Raw genomic sequence first — 22,766 nt, forward strand, 5'->3', positions numbered from 1 at the left:
TGCCACTTACTACTTATGCAATTTGGGGCATTTCTTTTACTCCCTTAAAAGTTTATTTGCTACATTTGCAAAATGGGAATGAGATTCTGGACTTGACATGCACTCTGCCTCCAAAGTTGTACAGTATATGATCAGTACATTAAGATGCCCTGAACAATGGTACATAGGGGCCCTCTCAAATCTATTGAAAAGAACATTTTGAATATTTTAAAGTGAGAGTTTATTAATAGCTTCCAATTTTTGAGTAACTAGTATATTCAAAGAATTATGCTAATGATTTTACACATATTATCTCAATATATAAACAATCTCACACAGTAGGAGGGACTATCTCTGTTTTACCCTCAGGAAAATTGGGGCTCAGGGAAGTTAGATGACTCACTCAGAGGCAAACAGCTGTTCAGCAGAGAGGCCAGGACTCTGACCCCAATGACTTGCTCTTTCCATTATGTCAGTATACTTCTCAGTTATGATTACAACCAGTGTCCCCTTCAAATGGTCCCAGTCTGGATTGCCTGCCTTCTCCTTAAACTGTAGCCCTTAACAGGACATTTATCCTCATTTTAATTTTTTATGACATTAATAAAGGGATTAGAATTCAAGGCATAATATGAGTGGTTTCTGCAGAGACCAAGAGAATTGCTAACCAGAGCCATGGAGGCTCCAGGTGCCCCAGCCAAAGCCAAGAGCAACTAGTGTCATTATTAAATAATCTCCCTCGTGTTTAGAGGTCGTATTTATAGCATTTAAGATTCACCTAGGTCCTAAGGAAACATGGTTTTGTGTTTTAATAACTGGAATATGGGAGGTGAAGGGAAAGGAGGGATTCATTTTATGCTATTAATTCAATACAGTCAAAGCCTGGAGAATAAAATAATACTTTGAGGTGCTCATTCTAAAGGGTTGACAGGAACCAATACCCACTTCTGTCAGCAAAAATGGTGACTCAGTAATATTGGTAAGCCTGGGGTGTTTTCTTTTTATCTTTCCCCCTGATGTTGCAATTAATTCTTTAGCTTACTGACATTGGCAAGAAAAGTTGGCTCTCATTTCTACCTCATATTAAAATTTTAACATCACATTAAAGTGCACTGTGAAGTACCCCATGATGCCAGTAAGTAGTTACAGTTGAGACCCATACTTAGCTTTGATGGTGGAGTCACAAGGTCAACAGAATAAGGGGGGGTGGGGAAGGAGAGAGATCAAAAGAAAATTTTCTCTTACCTGCTGTGCTCCTGAAGAAATGGAGAATATGACTTCAAAATCATAGTGTTCTATCATACTTACATGTTTTATGCGCCCATCTTGGTCATTTAAAATTCACATCATATGTTCCTTTAGGGAAAAATAATGATAATAATGAGTCAGAAGTTTCTTATATATTTTTTTAATATTCTCAGTTGACTGAAGATAGAAATATGTTCAATATTTTCTATCACATTTCCATTGACCACTAATATGATATATAAAATATATATAAAATACAAAATATTTATAAATTAGATATTTGTACATACACAGACACATATATTAATATGTAAAATGGTGATTCTATGAAAACCATACTGGAATAATACTAACTTAAACAGTTAATACCAGAATTTCAAACACATATTAATACATTAATTTAAATAGACAATTACAGTAATTTTCCCTCCAATGCAAGCCATCATCATTTTTCCTTATCTCACTCCTAGGATCTGGCACCTAGATAATATACTTTAGCCATCAGAAAGCCTTAATTGATCAATTTTTCATTTGGATGATAATATGTACATTTTCAATTAATGAAAAGGCACTTATTAAGTGCTCTTTTGTGTAGGGGGCTGCTGGACACTCTACCGATCAATTTAAATAAACCAAGCTCTAGCTCACTCTTAAAATTTCACACTGAACATTAAGGCAAATAGATAGAAAGGACATTCAAAAGGGCAAACTTAAAAGAAACAATACATAACAAAATGAGTCAAATTAAAACATAAGTGCTATATCTATTGATCAGAGTAGTATAACTGGGTAAGGACAAATCAAAGGAAATCTTTTATACGATTTCTGTGTGATAGATACTGATTCATAGCAAGGTAGTATTTCAGGACCTATTTGCATGAGAAAGGAATTGTAAAAATTTGGCAATCTGTTTTGGGTGGGAGTATTAGTCATTGCATTCTGCTGGCAAAAACTACAAAGATGGGTTTAAGGTATAAAGATGAATTTGATTTGATATGAATATGTATTAGTATAATCATTAGAAATACATATAAATTAATAAATGGTTCTTGACTCTGGTTATACATGAAAATCATCTGAGGTACTTTTACAAAGTACCAATGCTTGCCCTTCTCTCCCCCCTGGGACCTAAAATCAGAATCTCTGAAAGATGGAACCTGGACATTGGTGTTTGTGGAAAAAAATGCTTCCCAGGTGATTCTAACATGCAGCCAGGATTGAAGATCATTGGGTAGCATCCATTTTTTAATACTCTCAAGCTATAAAATGTATTCTATGTATTTCTAGGTAAAAGTGAATCCCATATACCTGAAGCTGACATTTCACTTTTGAAGCTAATTTCCTGTTGGAGAGACCAGTCTGTGCAGGTATGATATAGTGCATGTTCCTGAAGTTATTAGAAGAGTTCTTTGCTATTCCTTTCTATCCAATGAGTGGTTCATTCATACTCCTCTTAACCTGAGAGAACCAGTAAATGGGTACTGCTCTCCTCACAAAATATTTCCTCCCAGGCATTTCATTTAACAGGACTAACACAGAGACTAATAATTGAGGGAAAAAGTGGAAAAAGACATATGCAAGGATGCACCAGGTTAGGAGGTATGAATAGAGGGGCCTGAGGAGGGGATGTTCCTGTTGTTACAGGTAACTTAATGCCTATTGAAGTGTCATATTGTGGCAGAATTGTCTATTATTTGATTTCAAACTGTACCATGACAAAAAAGTCCCTCAGCTTGAGAATTTGGTGTGTGTACTTAGGAATCATTTTTCTATCTTGAGAGTACCTCATCTGTAAGCTGCTTTAGAGAGCTGGCTTCCTCATGGCCCAATTTAAGCCCTTCCATCTCTTATAAGGCTTTTGGGGATCCTAAGAGCTTACCAAGTGGCTTTGTACATTGTACAATAAATCTAATCTGAGCATTGATTAGATGAATATTTATTGGAACTTTATTCTTCATGAGTTTAAGAAATGTCAAATTTGCAAAACAAGCATAGCAATAATTCCAATTACAAGTGTTTATTCTTAGTTATAGGAAACCAAGTAAGTTACTCAGAACACACTGTGGAATTGACACCACAAAACCAAATAAACACAGTTGGAATGGCTATTGAAACTTCTTACCGTGGCCTACAGGTTTATACATGATTTGCCACTAACCTAACCTCTTTGCTCATCATTCCCCCGATGCTCTAAGTAGCCACATTGACCATTTTATTTTAAAAATACAGAAAGCTCATTCCCACCTCAAGCCTGTTCTCTTGGGCAGCAATTCTCATTTTTTCATTCATTATTCAGGTCTTTGCTCAAAAGCCAACTGCTCAGAGAAGTCCTCCCTGATTACCCACCAAATGTCACCATACCCTCCCCACCCATGCTTCCCTCCAGTCACCATCACATTACCCAGTTTTACTTTCTTTGTTGCAATTGCTTTTAATGGAAATTATACCCTTTGCTTTTTTGCTTGCTTACCTTCTGTCTTCTTGCTGTTCTAGAAACTTGCTGAGAGCAGGGACTTGGTGTGTCCCACTCACCCCTCCTTCACCAATACCCAGAAAAGCAGTAGTCACAGCAGCCTGTCAATAATAGTTAACGAATGAATGGATAGCTATTCAAAAAGCCTCTGTGACAATCAAATAAACATTAGTACATGTTGACTTTACCAGCATATTAGTAACCACACTAAGAGTCTCTGTTAAAGATGAGATTTCCACTCCTACCCCCAGCCTAACAATTCCTCAACAAGGGGAAAAAAACCTTAAGGAAAAGAATTTAACAGAAAATTTATCCTGAATTGCTCTAACTAAAGATATTTTGTAATAGCTCATTTGACCTTCAAGTAAATTTTAATAGGGTTTGGACAAGTTTGGACTAATGGACCTTTAAGGTTCTATGATTCTATGACCTTGTGTAAAAGTTTGGCAGTGCGACAAATGTTACTAGAACATTTATTACTCACTCTATAGGAAGTCTAAGCTTCAAAGCTCTCCTCTTGACTCTGCCACTAACCTGATAAATAACCCGGGGATATAGGTTTAATTGTTGATTATTTATTTTATGCTTGAGATTCTCTTTCTCTCTCTCTCTCTCTCTCTCTCTCTCTCTCTCTATTTCCCCCTGCCCCTTTATCCCACTCATGTTCTCTCTCTCTCTCAAATAAAATAATTAAATTTAAAAATTTTGTTAAAAAAGAAAGAAATCCTGGAAAAGCAACAGTTAGGTTTTAGAGTTGCTAATTTGCTGATATTCTCTAAATTCTCTGGATTTTATAATCTAACACCAGTGGGGAAATCATGACATCCAGGCCTCTGGGGAGTATTGCTTTTCCAGGAGCTGCTGCAAACACATGAAAAATCAGTGTCAACCTGAGTGTTGAGAAAATGGTTTTCTACTGGAAAATCTGGACATTGGAACCATAAGCAGGACACAAGGGCTCTTACGAGTCTTCATGATGCTCTGCTATTTTACAGAACTTCACTGAGTCAAAGTTTTAGTAGAAAACCATTAAATTTTTTACCTTGCCTATGGCGTAGTAGTATTTCTAGAAATAAGTATGTGGCCCAGATTTGTGGTTGTCTCTTTCCAGCCAGTGGATTTGTAAACCTTCTCTTAAACCTCTGTACATAAAGGTGTAATACTTTGCATAGCTGTCTTTTCAGAGAAAATTATTTATATGCATTTAGAAGACAGCTTTATAGTCATAGTGCTTTCAATTCTCTCATTACTTAAATCAAAAAGTTACATAAAATGTTGTTTAAAAATTTTATATTTTGTTGGAATAAATTCTGTCTTTACTATTTATAAAATGTATCTACTATATTTATATACTAGAGGGATTTAAGTATTGATAGTCAGAAATTATCAATAAAGCCTACTTTCCACACTTTCTACTTTTGAATACAGAATCTATTTCAATTCCATTGGCATTTATTTAGTACCCACTGTATACCAGATATACACCAGATACACACAGATATACCAGATATACACCAGATACACACAGATATCACCACTGTGATAACATTATTACATGCTTATAAGATGTACCATCTGTCTGTGGATTGGAGGCATGCTGAGTATTGATTTCACACTGAGCACAAAGTGTGTGTTTGAGTTTGTTTCTAATTGGGTGTACACCATTCAGTATTCACTTTTAAGTTTTATGGTTCTGAGTATCCTACTGATTATGGTTTAATATGTTTTATTCGATTATTTATGCTTCCTCTTATTATTCAATGATACTCATACTCTTTACTCTTGCAATATGCATTGGTAGTGACAAATATGTCAAAAAGCCCCCAAATTAAATAGTTAAAAAATATGGTCATGATATATAAATCTATATAAAGTAATTAGGAACATTCAGTGAAATTGCATACATCCCTGTATATTTTTAGGAAAGAATATTGACCCAAGTTGTGATAGGATATTATATCCAGTGTATAGGACATTCTAACTGCAATTGTAAGTGCTCCTCAGGTATGGTAATCCCAGTGTGAGAAGGGAGACATGATCCCATGGGAGCATGTGGCCAAACTGCCCATTTTGAAGGATAGACCACAATCCAGATCTATTCCAGGATATCCTTCAGTATCCTCCTGATTCATAGGTGGAGACAGAAGCAAATTCCATACAGGTTTCAGTGATTGAAAGCTCTCATCATAGCCTCACCCACCATCACAGTCTTTGTTTTATAAGTGAGCACATGAAGTCCCAGAGTAGTACATGACTTGGCAAAAGTTGCCTTTGTGATAATTGTCATAGTTGGATCAGAAACTCGAGCTTTCTCATTTCTGATTCAGAGCTCTTTCTGCCACATCTTGGAGGCAGTGCTATCAAATAAAATGTGTGACAGAGTTAAAACGAAAAAAATTCAGTGATGTAAAACTGTTCATCAATAATTGTCTGTCCCATCAGATGACATACCTAATAAGCATGGTTCTCTTAATATAATATGGAATAATATGTTAGTAAATATCATATCTAATAGTTAATATATATCTCATCACACGGTAGATATTAACAGCCATGGCTCACCAGTATTGTGATATACAGAACTGCATGCTGAAACCATGGTGTGCAATGGCTATCACCATGTTGAGTATTTCGTCACATGATGTGCATGAGCAAGCATCATGTCACAGGCTATACTGTGACAGGAGTTACTGCAGTATTAGTAGCCTTGATAGGCAATAGTAAAATCACATCTGTCATTAGCCTTTTTTTCCACAACCTGACCAAGCATTTGAGTATGAGCATTTGAGGAGACAAGAACAGGGGGGGTGGTCAGGGATCAGGAAGCTGCCCTGAGACTTTTGTGTAGCTCCCTATATTTAAAAGTCAAGTGCCTTTATCCTGCCCTGGCAGTTCGGTGAACATGTGCCATCAGCATAAGTTCTCTGAGTGTCCCTGGAGCCTGGAGATAGCACGTGCTACCACAGCACTTACAAGAGACTGAACAAATATTTAGATGAATGCCTTTTCTGCTTTTGGTGTCGGCATCTCCAGATCAGTAGGCTCAGTTGGTGCTGTCCCAAAGCCCTAGCTCTAGGCATCCTGTGGGTAGACTGGGGATAATGCAGAGGGGACAGTGGCAATGGTGGATGAGTAATCTTGACAGAGGTCAGGCTTTTGAGGTGAAGAGGAGCAGGCATTGGGGTGTGGCTGTAGGAAAGGTTTAACCGTCAGCCAGAGGAAGATAATGGGAAAGTGTCCCAGGGTCACCTAGGTCAACGATGTCCTTCCTATTCTCTCACTGACTCAGCTCTTGGCTTTCCTTGAGTTCTACCTAACTGCTGGACCTTGTCACCTATCTTGCCAGGAAGAGGCCAAGGTACATTGTCACTGGCTTTTTACTGAGGAGTGAGAGTATAGAACCTTGGGAGGACATATACTACAAAGGATGCAGAATTAGGGGTCAGAAGACCTGTCCACCATATCTTTGTGGAACTTGGGATGTCATGTCTCAGGGTTTTCATTGAAAAAAATGAAGACATTGGATTAGATGCCCTGTGACAAGCATTCCCCTCCTGGTTCACCCAATCACAGATCCTTCGCTGGACATGTACAGTAACTGGAAGGCAAGCTTTGCAGTAATTTTAAACTGTGCAAAACCATGTGCACATATACACAGTTTAGTGAGATTTATTCTTAAAATCTTGCCTTTAGCTTTCTGTATTAAACCTAGTTAAAGTGTTTTTAGCTAAACAGTGCTTTAGAGCTAGACATTATTTGAGGAGCTAAACTTGTCTTTAAGAACAGTATAATACATTCACATTAATTTTCTTTGCCTTCTGGTGGAAATGAAAATACCTTAGGAGAAAGAACAAAGAACTGCTTCCAACTTTTCCTTTCAGAATCTCTTTTTTTTCCCATTAAAAATCTGTGCAATTTATTTTTTTCACAATGTGTAAAAAATTTATTTTTATTTTTTTATATTAAATATAATTTATTGTCAAATTGGTTTCCATACAACACCCATTGCTCATCCCAACAGGCGCCCTCCTCAATGCCCATCACCCACTTTCCCCTTTCCCCCACCCCCATCAGCCCTCAGTTTGTTCTCAGTATTTAAGAGTCTCTTATGGTTTGCCTCCCTCCCTCTCTATAACTCTATACCCCCCCTTCCCCTCCCCCATGGTCTTCTGTTAAGTTTCTCAGGATCCAGAATCTCTTATGTTTGCTGAAGGGTGACGGTTTCGGTTCCAGTGCTTAGTATCTGCATTTCAATGGTTTCAGAGGCTAATTGTAGTGGAATGGAGCATTACAATTTATGTGAAACCTATTTAAGTCAGTTTTATATAAGACTCCAAGCATTTGTAATAATATTAAAAAATATATTTAAAAAAAATCTTTATAGGTAACTGAAGCAATACAAGCTGTTCTCTTGGCAGAAGTTCAACAGCACATGAAGACCTTGAGTAAGAGAGCAGGCAACAGTCAACCAGTGTCCATGATAGAGGATGTTCACTGTGAGATGAGACAGATTCTGCAGGAGACGGAATGGACCCGGGAGGAGGTAGAGTTACACTGTACTACAGACACCTTGCCTCTGCAAAGTAAGTGCAAAATTTATGGACATGCACTTTCATCAGAACTTTTCTACTACTTAGAGCGCATTGAGAATATGAGTTCACAATATATCATTTCTGCAAAGACCGAGCCAAGTGCCCTGCTTCTGACCTATTCTGCTATCAATTTCTTCTTATAATTCTCAGGTTTCTAAAAAATTTCTAAATTCTGTTATAATCAATAAATACTTCCCAGAACAAAAATTTATATTGTTTATTAAAATGTTTTTAAATGAAGTAATTAAAAATGAAAACAGGATTAACACTATTGGCTTAATGGGATATACATTTTAAGAATACCTTGATAGTAATGGATCCTAAATTTGTTTTCATTTGATACCTTGATAATAGCCATGTGCCTGGTTTCTTTTCCTTTTTAGAAAATAAGAAATGTAGTACAAACTGAAATTAAACTCATTGATAGGTGGACCACTTGATTTTATAACAAATTTTGTCATTGTAACTTCATGATGATAATGTGTATGGTTCATGGATAGCAATTGAATCTCAATTTCTGCTGCAAAATGTTACCTGATTTTTCAGTCCATTAACTGTGACTTAAAAAAATAAATTAAAAAAAACAATTTTTAAAAGTAAAAGTATAATTTAAAATATAATTATAATTTTCAAACTCAGTAAGCTTTTGCTTAACAAATTAATTTATGATCAAATATATATATTTTTTCAGGGAAAACACGTTACAAACAGGTTATTAAAAATTATTAGGTATTTCTTTTAGCTTTCAAAAAGAGATTTTCTTTTTATTCATTTGGGACTCAGAGAAATGGTACCATATTTAAAATGTTAAATCCTAGGACAGGTGACATTCTTAAAAATATATTACATTTAGTTCTTATTATTTTTATAAGATTACTGATTGGATAGCATTATGTAGTGAGAGAGGATATGTAGCAGAGAGAGGCTTCTTCTGGAAGGCCAAATATCAAAATAGATAGAATATTTCCTAATGCCAAGACAGGCACTGAGGATGGTCAATTCAATAAGCAATTTGATAAAGCTCAATGGCAATTTCAAGTCATTTGTTTGTCTGTTGTCCAGAAATTAGTTTTAATTATCTGATAAATTCACCCAGTTGCAGGAGCTCCTTTTTGATCATATCACATAATTGTAGTTGTATTACACCTTTCAAGCAAGAAGAGAAAAATTCCTTTCTAAATTAATTTTCAGTGAGTGCATGTGGGTTCTTGATTCATTCGGCAAGCACCCACAGGGTCATTAATACACTTCTTCCAACTCCCCAAAGACAGCTAGTATCATTCATCATGTGTTAACTGTCATTATGTGGCATTTATATGCTTTGTCCCTAAGTTTGACTGTCTAACTTATCCTTTGGCCCATAGCCCTCTTTTCTTGTTGAGAAATTCATGGCAGGTTATCAAGGTCAAACTTTTGATAAGTTTTGCTGTCACATAGCTTATCCATTATTTGAAATTTCACTAGATTGGGCCCTGTTCTGTCCCCAACTAATTCTTGGGTATTGGAAATATACGGTGGAATTTAGTCTTATTATGACTGAAGACATCTGGAATTTAAGTTAGATAATTATCTTAATATCTAAGATATTATTGATCATTATTGAATGATCCTTTGCCAATGTTAAAAAAAATTAGAGTTAGTTCGTGATAATTGGTGGATGAAATTTGGAAGTTTTATTTAAAAGAAATAAGACATTCCCAAAATGCTGAGCATGTATCTTCTTGGGAAATAGGGTCTGTTGGAAAATACTAACCATAATTGAAATTAATGGAAACATATAACATGCATTGAAGAGGAACATTTCCAAGCAATATTATGTTGGGTATTAACATTCCCTTTCTTTCTCTCTTTTTGGAACAAAACAAAACAAAACAAAACAAAACACCTATGTTTTAAAATATTCAGAGGAACTTAGTCACATTACAAGAAAAGTTTTGGACCTTTATTGTGTGGTATATAATATATTACTTGTTGGAATTTTTAAAATAGGTAAGGAAAAAGCTATTTTATTTATTTCAGATATTCTAATTCAAAGGTTAAGGAAATGATGTAGGAACTACTCACCAGGTGTGATTATTCCTCGAATTTTATAGGCAGATTTACTTTGACCCAGTGTCACCACACCTATCACCAAATATTCTTATGATAAATGATTTATGTTGTTTTATTTTCAGGTCCTTGCTCATTTGTCCTCTGTGAGCTCCCATCCACCTGCCCACCCCCCTCCCCCCAATTTCTTTTATTCTTTCTTGGTTTCTTGATTTCTTAATGCATCTTATTTGTAAATCATTTGGAAATTAACAGATGAAGCCCTTCTTATGAACAGATACTCATAAACTTCTTTTATGCCAAAGTGGGGTATATTGGGTTTATTAGCATTATAGCAATATGGCAATAATATATTATAAGGAAAAATAGCAACAATTATTGTTTTCTTTTTTTTTTTTAATTTTTTTTCAACGTTTATTTATTTTTGGGACAGAGAGACAGAGCATGAATGGGGGAGGGGCAGAGAGAGAGGGAGACACAGAATCGGAAACAGGCTCCAGGCTCTGAGCCATCAGCCCAGAGCCTGACACGGGGCTCGAACTCACGGACCGCGAGATCGTGACCTGGCTGAAGTCGGACGCTTAACCGACTGCGCCACCCAGGCGCCCCCAATTATTGTTTTCTTAATACACTCCAACACTATGCTAAGTACTTTATGAATGTTAACTCACTTTTTCCTTTAATTCTCACCTAATTCACATGAACCCTGTCTCTCTTTCCAACATTTGAGTCATTTATGTAAACAGTTTTACATTTTTTTTAAGTGTCCATGTTCAGGGAAATGAAGTTTCTGAGTAGCTCTGAAAAGAAACTACTCACTGAAAAAGAGAGATTCCCATGGTGCTACCTAAGCTTATCTTGAAAAATTACCTCTGTATGTTTCATGACATATTAATTATGTATCTTTCGCAGATACATTAAAATAAATAGTATTTGTAAAAAAGTCTATCACTATGCCAGCTTTCTTGAATGCCACTGGTGGTGTGTATCTTGTACTTTGAGACATTGTTCATATTATGATCCCATTGTTCAAAACTGAATGAAGTGGGGCTTAAAAGAGTTTATGTGCCTTGTCTAGAATCACAAAATAAAAATGGGGAGGCAAACCCAGATATTCTCTTAAACACTGTGTTCTAATCCAGTCAACTGCATTTTCCATACTGGCAGCATGAAGGAAATTTGCTCTAAATCAGCATGATCTGAAAATTAAATAATTTATTGAATGGTTTTCTTAGATTTTTATTCTCCTCTCATAAATCATACTTTCTATTACCAAAGAAAATGCAGAGTGTTCAATCATTGCCATCTCAGCCCTCATAATAAAGAAAATCACCAGGTTTCTTGAACTATTTGAACATGAGATGCATCTACAAAGCAATGGAAATCAAGTGAAGTGAGAACTGAAGTATAATGTGTGTTTGAACTTTACAATTTTGTATCTTATTTATTTTCAGTGTTTTCACTTGTTATATTTCACAGCAGGTATTTTATTTGAGATATTAATATTTGTGTATCAGTATTTTATGGGAGAGTGCTGGATTTTATCTGGGTTTACATTTTACAACAGTTACATTGCTCTCCTCCTTAATCTGTTTAATAGGAATTCGCAGAATTAACACTCACATTTGAAACTAAGATTCATTGCTTTAAAAACAGCAATGGTTTCTATTATTAAAATGCATTTGAAAGTTATTTCCTTTTATTGTTTTTAATGTTATCTGGATCAGTTGAAACAAGTGCTCTAAATTGTTCCATCAAATAAATTGGTTGAAATAGAAATGGAGGCTTTGTAGATAAAACTGCCACTTGGAAATTATTGGCTGAATTTAAATTCATGTTAAACTGTGTGGTTGTGAAAATGATGCATCAAATATGGGTATTGCAAATAATCTTTACTACATGCATCATTTTCAAAGACTTATCTACAAAATTAAATAATGAAAATGTGCTCTTTGTTTAAATAAAACCATGCATTTGTGGTAAATAAAGGTAAATAAATTCAACAGAAAAGTTTTCTAGTCCTGGTGGCCATCAGCAAAAGGACTGGATCAGGACAGGTTTCCTTCTGCCTTTTGAATTTCGCAGAAGGAAATCTGTCTAGTGGTGGAAAGGCTTTGAAATAGAGTTGACTACCTCACAGGGAAACTTTCTTGACTTTCTTTATTTTATTTTATTAAATTTTTTTTAATATTTATTTTTGAGACAAAGAGACAGAGCATGAGTGGGGGAAGGGCAGAGAAAGAGGGAGACACAGGCTCCAGGCTCTAAGCTGTCAGCACAGAACCAGATGCCAGGCTTGACCCCACGAACCATAAGATCATGACCTGAGCCAAAGTCTGATGCTCAAACCAACTGAGCCACCCAGGCACCTCTTGACTATCTTTATTAATAGCAAATGCAACTTCCACCCTCTGTGAACTCCCCAGGCTCAGTGAGAAGGCCAATGCATTCCTCTTTAAGGCTACAGAAGCCATTTAGGATAGGTCTGTGTGATGAGCATAAGCAAGAAGCAGAAATGTAATGGGAGATATATCATTGAAGGCCTTGAGTGTCATAGTAAGGTCTTAGGCTTTCTCTCTGAGAGAGATAGGAAACAATTTGAGCAAACAAAGGACACATATTTTAACGTTGTCTCCAGTTCAAGGACCAAGGAGAGAAGCAAGGAGACCAGTTGGGAGGCCATTATGATAACCTAGATGATGGCAGCTTGGAACAAATATGGTGGCTTGGATGAAGAAGTGATCAGATTATGAATGTATATTGAAGTATAACTTACAGTATTTGCTGATGGGTTAGATACAGATGAATAAGATCATGAAAGTCTATACTTACGTTTTTTTCAAACAAAAAATATTTGATATATGGGTTGACTTGGGTATCCTGACTTGACTCTTATGTCAGGTAGTGCAGTGTCACTCACAAGTGGTATTCCAGGTGTGCTGAAGGAAGAGTGGAAGACCTACTTTACAGAAGGCTGTCCCTACTGTGTTCAGTTTCAAGTGTCCCTGCCTAGATGACCCACAGATTTTATTTTCTAGTATTAACTAAACTAACCCTCAGAAAATGGACAAGAATTTCTTGCCAAGAAACCATGGACTGAAGATAATACTGGTAGTGCAAGCTTAAGCAAATAAGATGTAAGTGGCATTGCCAAGTTTATCTTAAGCTCTATCAGGAGGTGTGTGTGTGTGTGTGTGTGTGTGTGTGTGTGTGTGCTGTGTGTGTGTTAAAGACTTCTTTTTGAAATTTATAGTTTTGTGTATTTCGTATAATACACATAATGTTGATATACTAATAGCATGTATATTATTCATAAACAAGCATATGTGTGCATATATAATAAAAAGCATATATATATGCATATATAATATATTTATTTAATATACTAAATAAATGCTTCAGAGATCCTCCTTGTTATTTTCTTCATGAAAGTACCCCAACCATAGCCCTTGGGTGGATTAAGCGAAGAAGGCAGATGTGATAAGCTTTTGCTTATTCAGGGTGGGTAACCTGATATTCCACATGGCACACTGTGCTGTCTCCAAAACTTTGAATAAAGCTTCCATGCATATCTCCTCTGTATCACTCCTCTATGCCTCTATGTACCGATCCAAGAGTAAGGGGTGCCACAGTGAATCAATTGAAAATCTCCAGTTGAAGACACAAACTAACATCAGGGTAGCCAAGGCCACAGGAGCCTGCAGGAGCACATCAGAGAGGCCTCAAACCCAGTCTTTGAGGTTTTAAAGGCTTCTTAGAAAAAAAAAGATGCCTAATCCAAGACCTGAAAGATGAACATGATTTAACCAAGTCAAAAGTTGAAGTGGGAGATGGTAGCTGTTTGCTAAGAGTACTAGAGACACGTATGCCTTTTTCTTCCTCCCAAGAATCATCTGATTAATACATGTGTGAATGAGGAGCCTGGACATCAGAGAGAAACCCACAGGCCTTTAATTTCTGCTTTGGAAAACATCTGTGTCCTCTTTGAATCACACTGTGCCAATGCCTTCCTTTTCTAAGTCTCAGCCTTCCAGAATAAGGACAATAATAATGACATGACGAACAACTAACATTAATAGCTTACTGTGTTCACATACCTTAAATTATCTGATCCAGGCAACAGTTCTGTGGGGAGAAGTAGTATCATTATCCCCATTTTACTGATGAAAAAAATATATAAAGAAGTTAAATATCTTGCCCAAGTTCTCATTACCAACAAATGACAGAACCAGGAGTCAAAACCAAGCAGTCTGGTTTCAAAATGTAGGCTCTTTGTCCCAATTAACCACAATTCTCCTTCACCGCCTCTAAACTTGGCAAGTATTTACCAAGTGCTTCCTGTAGGACAGTTATAGAGATAGGTATTACCTGGGTTGGGGCAGATATTTGGCAAAACAACACGGGAAGAATCTCATGAAGAAATTCATCAGAAAATATAAAACACCTAATTTCTACTAACCTTTGGGTATGGCACTCTAAGCTATTCCATTAAAGACATACTTAATGCTAAAGACTTTCATTTGGAATATAAATTTACATAAGTTTTAGTGGTTAAAAAACAGAAGGTTTTATATCTGGGAACTAGAAATGCCAACTGGTAAATGCTAGAAAAAAAATTAGCATATACAGGGACTCCTGGCTGGCTCAGTCAGTAGAACATGCAACTCTTGATCTTGGGGTTGTAGTTCAAGCCCCACGTTGGGTGTAGCGATTACTTAAAAGTAAAATATTTTTTAAAAAATTGGCATAAACATATTAGTTGAAAGGGGTATGGGTTGGCAGTTAGGGGAGGAGGAGAAGAGGAAATATAAAATTTCATTTTTATAGATTAATTTGAATTATGTAATAGAAAATCTTACATAAATATCAAGGTATTCATATGTTAGATGAAGATGAATTTATTTGTGATAAGCGATTAAATTATTTAGCACCTAGAATACATTACATACCTTTCAAAAAACATGGTTGTCATTTGGGTTTAATATATGTCCTGTATTATTTTTAGCTTCCTGTAAAATTGATGGAGAAATTTCATCACTTCCCTTTTCCCCCATATAAATTCTTATGAACTTCTCCACTGTGTCTGCCCTCTCTGTATCATCTTAAAGATTGCATTGCCTTAGAAAGACTGATAGAGTTCACTGTTCTTTTTCCAAAAGTAGTTTCATCTTTCACAGAGATTGAGATTGATGATTTTCATCTTGGCATATGAACTAGAGTATTTCATCGTCTTTTTTCCTCATGAGCAATCAGAATGCCAACCTGGCCCGACTGCACAGAGACAGTAGCATCAAGGAATTGACTTAAATATTTCCTTGGTAACAGTTGTGCAGGCACCACTTTATTGATTATTGTCTGCATACCCATTTAAATTTATTGACAAAGAAAAAGTGATCTAGATTCTGTCGCTGAAATCGACGTGTTTTGTACTATTGTTCTCCGGAGCTCAGACTGGTCTCCCAACGCTGACCCCTCAAGGACAGAGGTCGGGTCTATTTATCTTTTTTCCTCCCATCCCCTTGGATGGTCCTTTACCTAGTAGCTGGTAATAAGTATTTATTGAGTGGATGGATAAATGGATGGGCCATGGAAAAGCTTGCACTAAAGATTCAGCCAACTCCTAATTAGTGACAGAAAGAGGAAACAAGGAAAATCAGCTGATTGCATTTCTTTAGCAGCCAGATATACATAGTCTTGAATATTCACTGAAATTGTGTTTTCTAAGCATCATCATCCTAGGACCGTATGTTATACACAGCAGGTTGCAAAAATTTAAAAATAGACACATGAATGGATCTAGTTTGTAACCATCCAGAAATCTTCTCTTTCCTTATGGCTTATTGTTTGGCTCGTCACTAGTCATTTTGTCATGATCTAATTTCAATCATCTGACATTTTTAGAGAGCCCCAAGCCTTGCCTAAAACTTGTCTTCTTTTTTAAATTTTTTTTTTTAACGTTTTTATTTTATTTTTGAGACAGAGAGAGACAGAGCATGAACGGGGGAGGGGCAGAGAGAGAGGGAGACACAGAATCGGAAACAGGCTCCAGGCTCTGAGCCATCAGCCCAGAGCCCGACGCGGGGCTCGAACTCACGGACCGCGAGATCGTGACCTGGCTGAAGTCGGACGCTTAACCGACTGCGCCACCCAGGCGCCCCTAAAACTTGTCTTCTTATTCCTCATGCTGCTACACCTTCTCCATGAGACTATTTAAGGAACTGCTGCATCAAACACTATTTCCTCAGTATTTGGATTCACAGGCTGGGTTCTGACTTATCTGCCTCTCTTTGGACTTCTAGATCATTCGTGATCTCTTGTAGCCGGTAGCCCTTATGCTGCTAACTAGGAATTCTATTTACAACCTACTCAACCGGGTCAGCCTCCTCCCCATTGATTTGATCCCTGAGCCTGGGACTTGGTGTGATATTAGTTCCTCCATCAAATCCAATCCCTTTAGCCAATATGGATGTGCATCCCTAGTTCTAGAAATTTTGGTACAACTAAACTCCTTGAGATAAAAAGCAGGGATTTATTCAGCTTTGTATTCTCAGCAGATAGCACAGTGTCTGGCACATGCCAAGACAATCTGGCTGAAGAATGGTGGCTGAAGAAAAAAAAAATTATCCATTCATCTCCACATGCCATTGGAATATCCCATTCAATAAGAATGTCATTGTGACATTCTGGCAGGAGCTTTATTTTCCATTTTAACTCATCAGTGCATCTGTCCAATTTTTAGTCTTGGAACAATTTGAATTAATTTCACACAAAATCTCTCATTTAGTACTTATTATATCTAAAGTTCAATGGAAGGTACTGGAATTTTCAATTACATCACTTTTTACACTTCTTGTATATCCTTCTAAAATAGTGTATATCATCTGGCACTCTAATTGTTTGTTATTTGCTTTCTTTCCCACCTCTCTAAACTCCTTGAGGGCAAAAGTTGGAACTTATTAATCTTGTGCTCCTAGCTGCTAATGCACCACGTGGGGCATGATGGGTGCTCATTAAATGTTTGTTGCCTGAGTGAGCAGATGAATGATAAATGACAGTGGCAGACATGTATTAAAGAACTAGTCTATAAGGCAGAATGGAAGAAATGCTAAACAATATGTTAATGGTCTCTAGGTAGGAAGAGAATGGAAAAGATCATTATAGGGATGATTTTTTTTCCTAAAGTGTTAATTCAGAGGCATTTCTTCAAATTTATCTATTCAGTTTAAGAGTAATTTATCTGTCTAGAGAGCCACCAGAAAAAAAAATTAATGCTGACAGATGTCTGAAGGCAAACAAACAAACAAAAAAAACAAGGCAGAGTACTTCATTTTCAATAATAAGCTACAAGAAATGGAGACAGTTCAAAGAAGAGTTGTTACCTTTTTTAAAAAAATATTTTACCCATTACAGGTGAACATGGGCCTTTTATATCTATTCTGGAACACCTGTCTGCCAGCCAGGCAGCCCTGCTTATCTGGGGGCAACATAAAAGCACTCCCTAGCGGAATATACGTAAGAGCATGGTAATGGTGGACATTTTTCCAGCCTCCTATGTTTCTTTTCATCTGAATGAGGTCTGTTTTGGAATCTTAGAAAAAGTTTAAGTATTATGGTTTTCAACTCTCTCAATCCTAGCACAGACTACATAGCCAATAGTATGTGATGTCCCCTTATAAGCCTAAATGAAGTTCTTAAGTAATATGACTGCTCTACAGTTTACAGGAAAAATCAAAAGAATAAGTAATTTATAATGAAATAATATGGATCTCAGTAGGTAAAAGTTTGGGCATGACCACACTAAAATATATAATAAAAATGCTGGCCTGGACACATCCCATTGCTGTTAATGCAGACTCCCACACACATGTGGTAGTGTTGTCAGTGACGTGGGTGTTCAAATGGATTTTATTGGCAAAGATATGGACAACAGCAGCAGAAAAATTTGGCCACTTCTTATACAGGGTTAAAGGCCTTCTTAAAAATTTGGGGGTATATTAAAACTTTGAAAGGTCTGTGTAAACTAGTTAGATTCTGGGCTCAGGAAATTATACACAGGGCTTTTACTTTCATAAATGTCCATTGGAATATGTGAAAAACATGTGAAATGTCAGGACAATTTTTCACTGTGAAGGACTATCCTGAACACTGCAAGGCATCTGGCATTTCTAGTCCCTGACCACTAAATGCCAGTGTCTCCATAATCATTGGGGAAAACTGGTGTTCCTTGGCCCAGCAGTTTCCAAAGCCTTCCCCCAGGGGAGCAGTACCAACCCTGCTGAGAACTACTGACTTCAAGAAAGGGATTGATTCTTCTACATTCTGAGGCTTTCCTTGTTTCTGCCCCTCCCCTCTTTTATGCACAGAGAGATAAAAATCTAATTAGTAACCTCCAACTAATTCAAGGAGTTCCTTTCTTGGATCTCTCGTGTTTGTTACTTCCTCTGTGCTCCACCCACTTTGTGTACACTTCTGTCATAGCACTTCCCAGGCTATGTAGTAAATTATCTTATTGCAATTGTCTCTTCCATTAGAAAAAGATTTTCTTGTCCTATTTTTTCACTTTTATCTATATGTCCTACAAGCTTAGTTCCAGGCCTGGCATAGAGTCAATTTGTTGGCTGATTAAATGAAAAATGTGTCTTACTAAGCTACTAAGCATACTCCATGGAAGTCATCGAAGAAAAATCCAAAATTTTCAATTGAAATTATTTTACAATACAGAATAAAACTGGTTTATCTTAGAATTTAATAATTCGATAAACTGGAAGCACCTGGCTGGCTCAGTCAGTGGAGCATATGACTCTTGATCTCGGGGTCATGAGTTCAAGCCCCATCCATATTGGGCACAGAGGCTACTTAAAAATTAAAAAAAAAAAACTAAACTAAACTAAACTAAATGAACTATTTACTAATTTGTAAATTGAGAAAACTGGAAATGAGAAAAATGGTTGAAAAAAGATACATAAGTTCATTTAAATGATAAGGAACATAATTCCAAAACCTTGGCTTAGAATATACTAATTTTTAATGTGTCTCATCCATGCCATTAATACTTAAAGTATATTAAAATTATATTTTGAAATGCTCATATCTCTTGATATATACAAGATATATCCCTTGGTGTCTCTGCACCAAAGTAGGGAATAACCAATTGGATCAGTCCATCCATCCATTCATCAATTTGATCTGTCTCTTTTGAATATGTTATATGATAGGAATTGTGTTTCTCAAGCTATCTACTAGGAATCTGAGCAGACTATGATGCAGTTTCTACTTTCCAAAAGGCAAAGCCCTGTAAACATAGTGAGACCATGATGTGGTGTGAGATACTAAAGTTCCCATTATTGTGCAAGCATGGAGAGCCGCCAGGTGCCTGAGAATGATTTTTTTGTAGGTTTTGCACAGGAGTAGACATTCACATGTACTTTGGAGAATAGCAGTGTTGCAGACATGGAGAGATGAACTGCTTAGATCACTCTACTAGAAAGGTCTACTTGTCCAGCTGTGAAGAATGTGGCTAGTTGACAGCTTCCAGCTATTGGCATCTCCAGGATCCATCCCCGTTTTGGAACAGACGTGGTAATCTTCTTGGGACAATGACTGAGGAAGGTAGTGGTACAAGAGCCTAGCTATTTTTAGTCCATACAGACCTCCTCTAACAGCCAGTCTTTGCTTTGGAGTTTCCACTGGGATGAAGGAGACTTTTGTCAGATCTGCATAGTGAATAGAGAGCTCCTTGCCCAATTCTGCTTTTGCCTCTCCCCCTTTTTTTTCTTTCACAAGTCTTAATCTCCAATAAACCTTTTGCATTCCTAACTCCATCTTAACATCTGCTTCTGGAAGGACCCAAGTAACACCATTGAGAAGAAGCTTGGTGGAGGATATCTCAGGCAAAATATTTAACATGAGGACAACACAGAGGAAATGGGGATAAATTTGGTGTTCGCAAGATAACAGGAAATGAGGATGCTCTGGTTTGGATTCGGAAGCTGAGGCACCTAGAATGTAAAGGTTCTGGTATGGGGCTTTTTCCTCAAAGATAAAGGGAAGCATTAAGAATGCTTTTAAGAGGAGAAGTGAGATGGTTTAGTGTAGAGAGTGAGTAAAGCAGGAGATAGAAAGAAAGCCCGTGTTTCTGTTTAGAATTTTATTTGTAAAGCAGAACTTACTTTTCTTAACTTTTTATTGCCTCTTCACGAAGCTAGGTTACTGAGGTGGAACATGAGTGCTTCATGTCTCACAGGGAGAAAGAGGGTATGTTCACATTACAAAGGGAAATTTTGCCTCCCTGCTTTTACACCAAACACTAAATGTCAATCAGGATCATCAGAGTCCAGATCCCATCAGTAACACCTCCTGAGTTGCTATCGTTCTTGTTGCTAATTTAAAGGTATTTATCTTCCTTTATATATGACCATTATCTCAATCTCCACCCTCCTTAAATCAGTTCTTATTTTTTCCCCAATTTTTATGCATTAAAATTTGGTCTGATTTCTCATCTCTTTTGGATGCATTTGTATCATTACCATTTATTGACAAGTTTGGGTTTCACCATCCATTTTTTTTTCGTGTATGTGGATTTATGTAGACATTATTGACCTCCTTTTCTACAAACATCCTTAACTAAAACATTAAGTAAGACCAGGCTTATTAAGTGTTTGCTATTAGACAGTTTCCAGGAATAGGATGTGTTATTTCTCTTTACCATTTAAAAACTCTTGATTTAATGAATAGAATTTTAGCAAAGCAAGGTAACTTTGAAATGTGCTTTTCCATGTGTTTATATTAATATCCAATGAATAATTTCGCAGGTTAAGCTTCATGATCCATCTCTTCAAGCCATCTACTTAAGTCTAGAGTCATTACATCACCTGCTTCCCTTACACCATTGATTTATGTTTCTTTCAAACTGCTGAGATTGGGAAGTATCATTTATTTTTTATATGACATACCCTGCACTATGAAACAGTGTTTCAGAAGGTAATGGCAAAATACCTGTAACACAGTACAGCACTGCCTACTCACACCTGTGTGAATCAGTAACATACCTGTTAACATTTGTCTGTTCTTGTAATATCGGAAGGGAATAGAAAGTTTTAATTGTCCTTTTTTTCTGTAGTAAAGATGTCAGGGGAATCTATGTAATAGTACAACTCAGATAACATAAGGTGTCTGTGTTTAATATTGAGAGATACAAAGGAGTTTTTAGAATTTTCTTAGGGATCACACATTTCAAGCTCTCTAAATTAGCTAAAGTCTATTTACATTGTACTGTGAATAAATGGCCATTTCAGGACCCCCCAAATATCTATTTGAACATTATTTTTAGAAACAAAAAAAATTAGCTGGATTATTTTCAAACTATTAGCATGATTTTCCTAGACTTAAATAACACCTTACGTTTTTCAAAAGGTTTTGGCATGTATTTTTATTTCTCTTAGCAGATGTCAAATGAGGTGAGCCTTTGACCATTTCAGTGAGAGGAAAACCAGAGCATGACAGACTTAAGTACCTTTGCTATGTTGTTATGACTCATTAGAAAACAGCCTTAGACCAGATCACATTCTCCAATTTGCACATCTCAGATTCTTCTCTATAAATCGTACTACATCATGGGTCATCATGTGGAAATGGAATTTATAAAAGAGTAAGCTCATTTATTTATGAAAATTGATATGTTTCCCTCTAGCTTATTAATTCAGGCCTTTCCCTAGGAGAACATTACCATTTTTATATTTCCAATGGCTCATTTTAGAGGAAAATATATTGCACATTTTAAAAAATGAGTTAAATTATTTCTACCGTTAATGGTAATCTACTGTTATGATATTCATATTATAAAAGCCAACTATTAGTCAAAAATATAGTTTGATGAATGTAGTATATTTATAAATTAAAGATAGTCATTTCATTTCTTCCATAGTAAATTTGCTTTAAATATTAGTTTATTATATATGTTTACTTGTATTACAAATATTTCCAGTAAGCAAACACAAATCATTTTTATATTTAGCATTTAAAATGTATCTTAACTTGACCATTAAATCATCTATTAAATATTCAATTAAAGTGGGTTTTGATCCATTTTTAAAAATTAGTGGTCAGGTATTCGGGGAAACAAGCTTGCAAGATATTTCTAAAACACAATTCACTTCATTTCTTGTTCTGTGTATTTTGTCAGAGAACGCCTTAATGTAACAGAAATCAGATTTGGTGTGTATTTTTACACCAAATCAAATTGTGCAGGCGCCACCCTCAGCTTTCTCCAAAACATTATAAAGGATAAGATTCCACCATAATATAGCTTAAGAAAGCGGTAGCGCCCTGGACGAAGTCCATACGTGAAAAGGGGAAGCTACAGGAGTATGTTTTCCTGGAAAACCATGTGTCTTATAACACCATTACAGACTGGACTTAAAAGTTTA

At 36.3% G+C, this 22,766-nt stretch overlaps 1 protein-coding gene across 1 annotated transcript in view; it reads left to right on the forward strand.

The window, feature by feature from the left end:
• Nucleotides 1–22,766, forward strand: part of WDR72 (WD repeat domain 72) — a 203,600-nt gene that overhangs the window by 117,723 nt on the left and 63,111 nt on the right. The window contains exons 16-17 of the mRNA XM_047074452.1: nt 2,515–2,594; nt 8,085–8,283. Of these exons, the coding sequence (XP_046930408.1) occupies nt 2,515–2,594; nt 8,085–8,283 (279 nt within the window). The remainder of the gene's footprint in view (nt 1–2,514; nt 2,595–8,084; nt 8,284–22,766) is intronic.

Source organism: Lynx rufus, unplaced genomic scaffold (assembly GCF_022079265.1).
Source record: "Lynx rufus isolate CCGP_SWC_20201006 ecotype Redwood Valley unplaced genomic scaffold, mLynRuf1.p SCAF_13, whole genome shotgun sequence".
Lineage (NCBI taxonomy): Eukaryota > Metazoa > Chordata > Mammalia > Carnivora > Felidae > Lynx > Lynx rufus.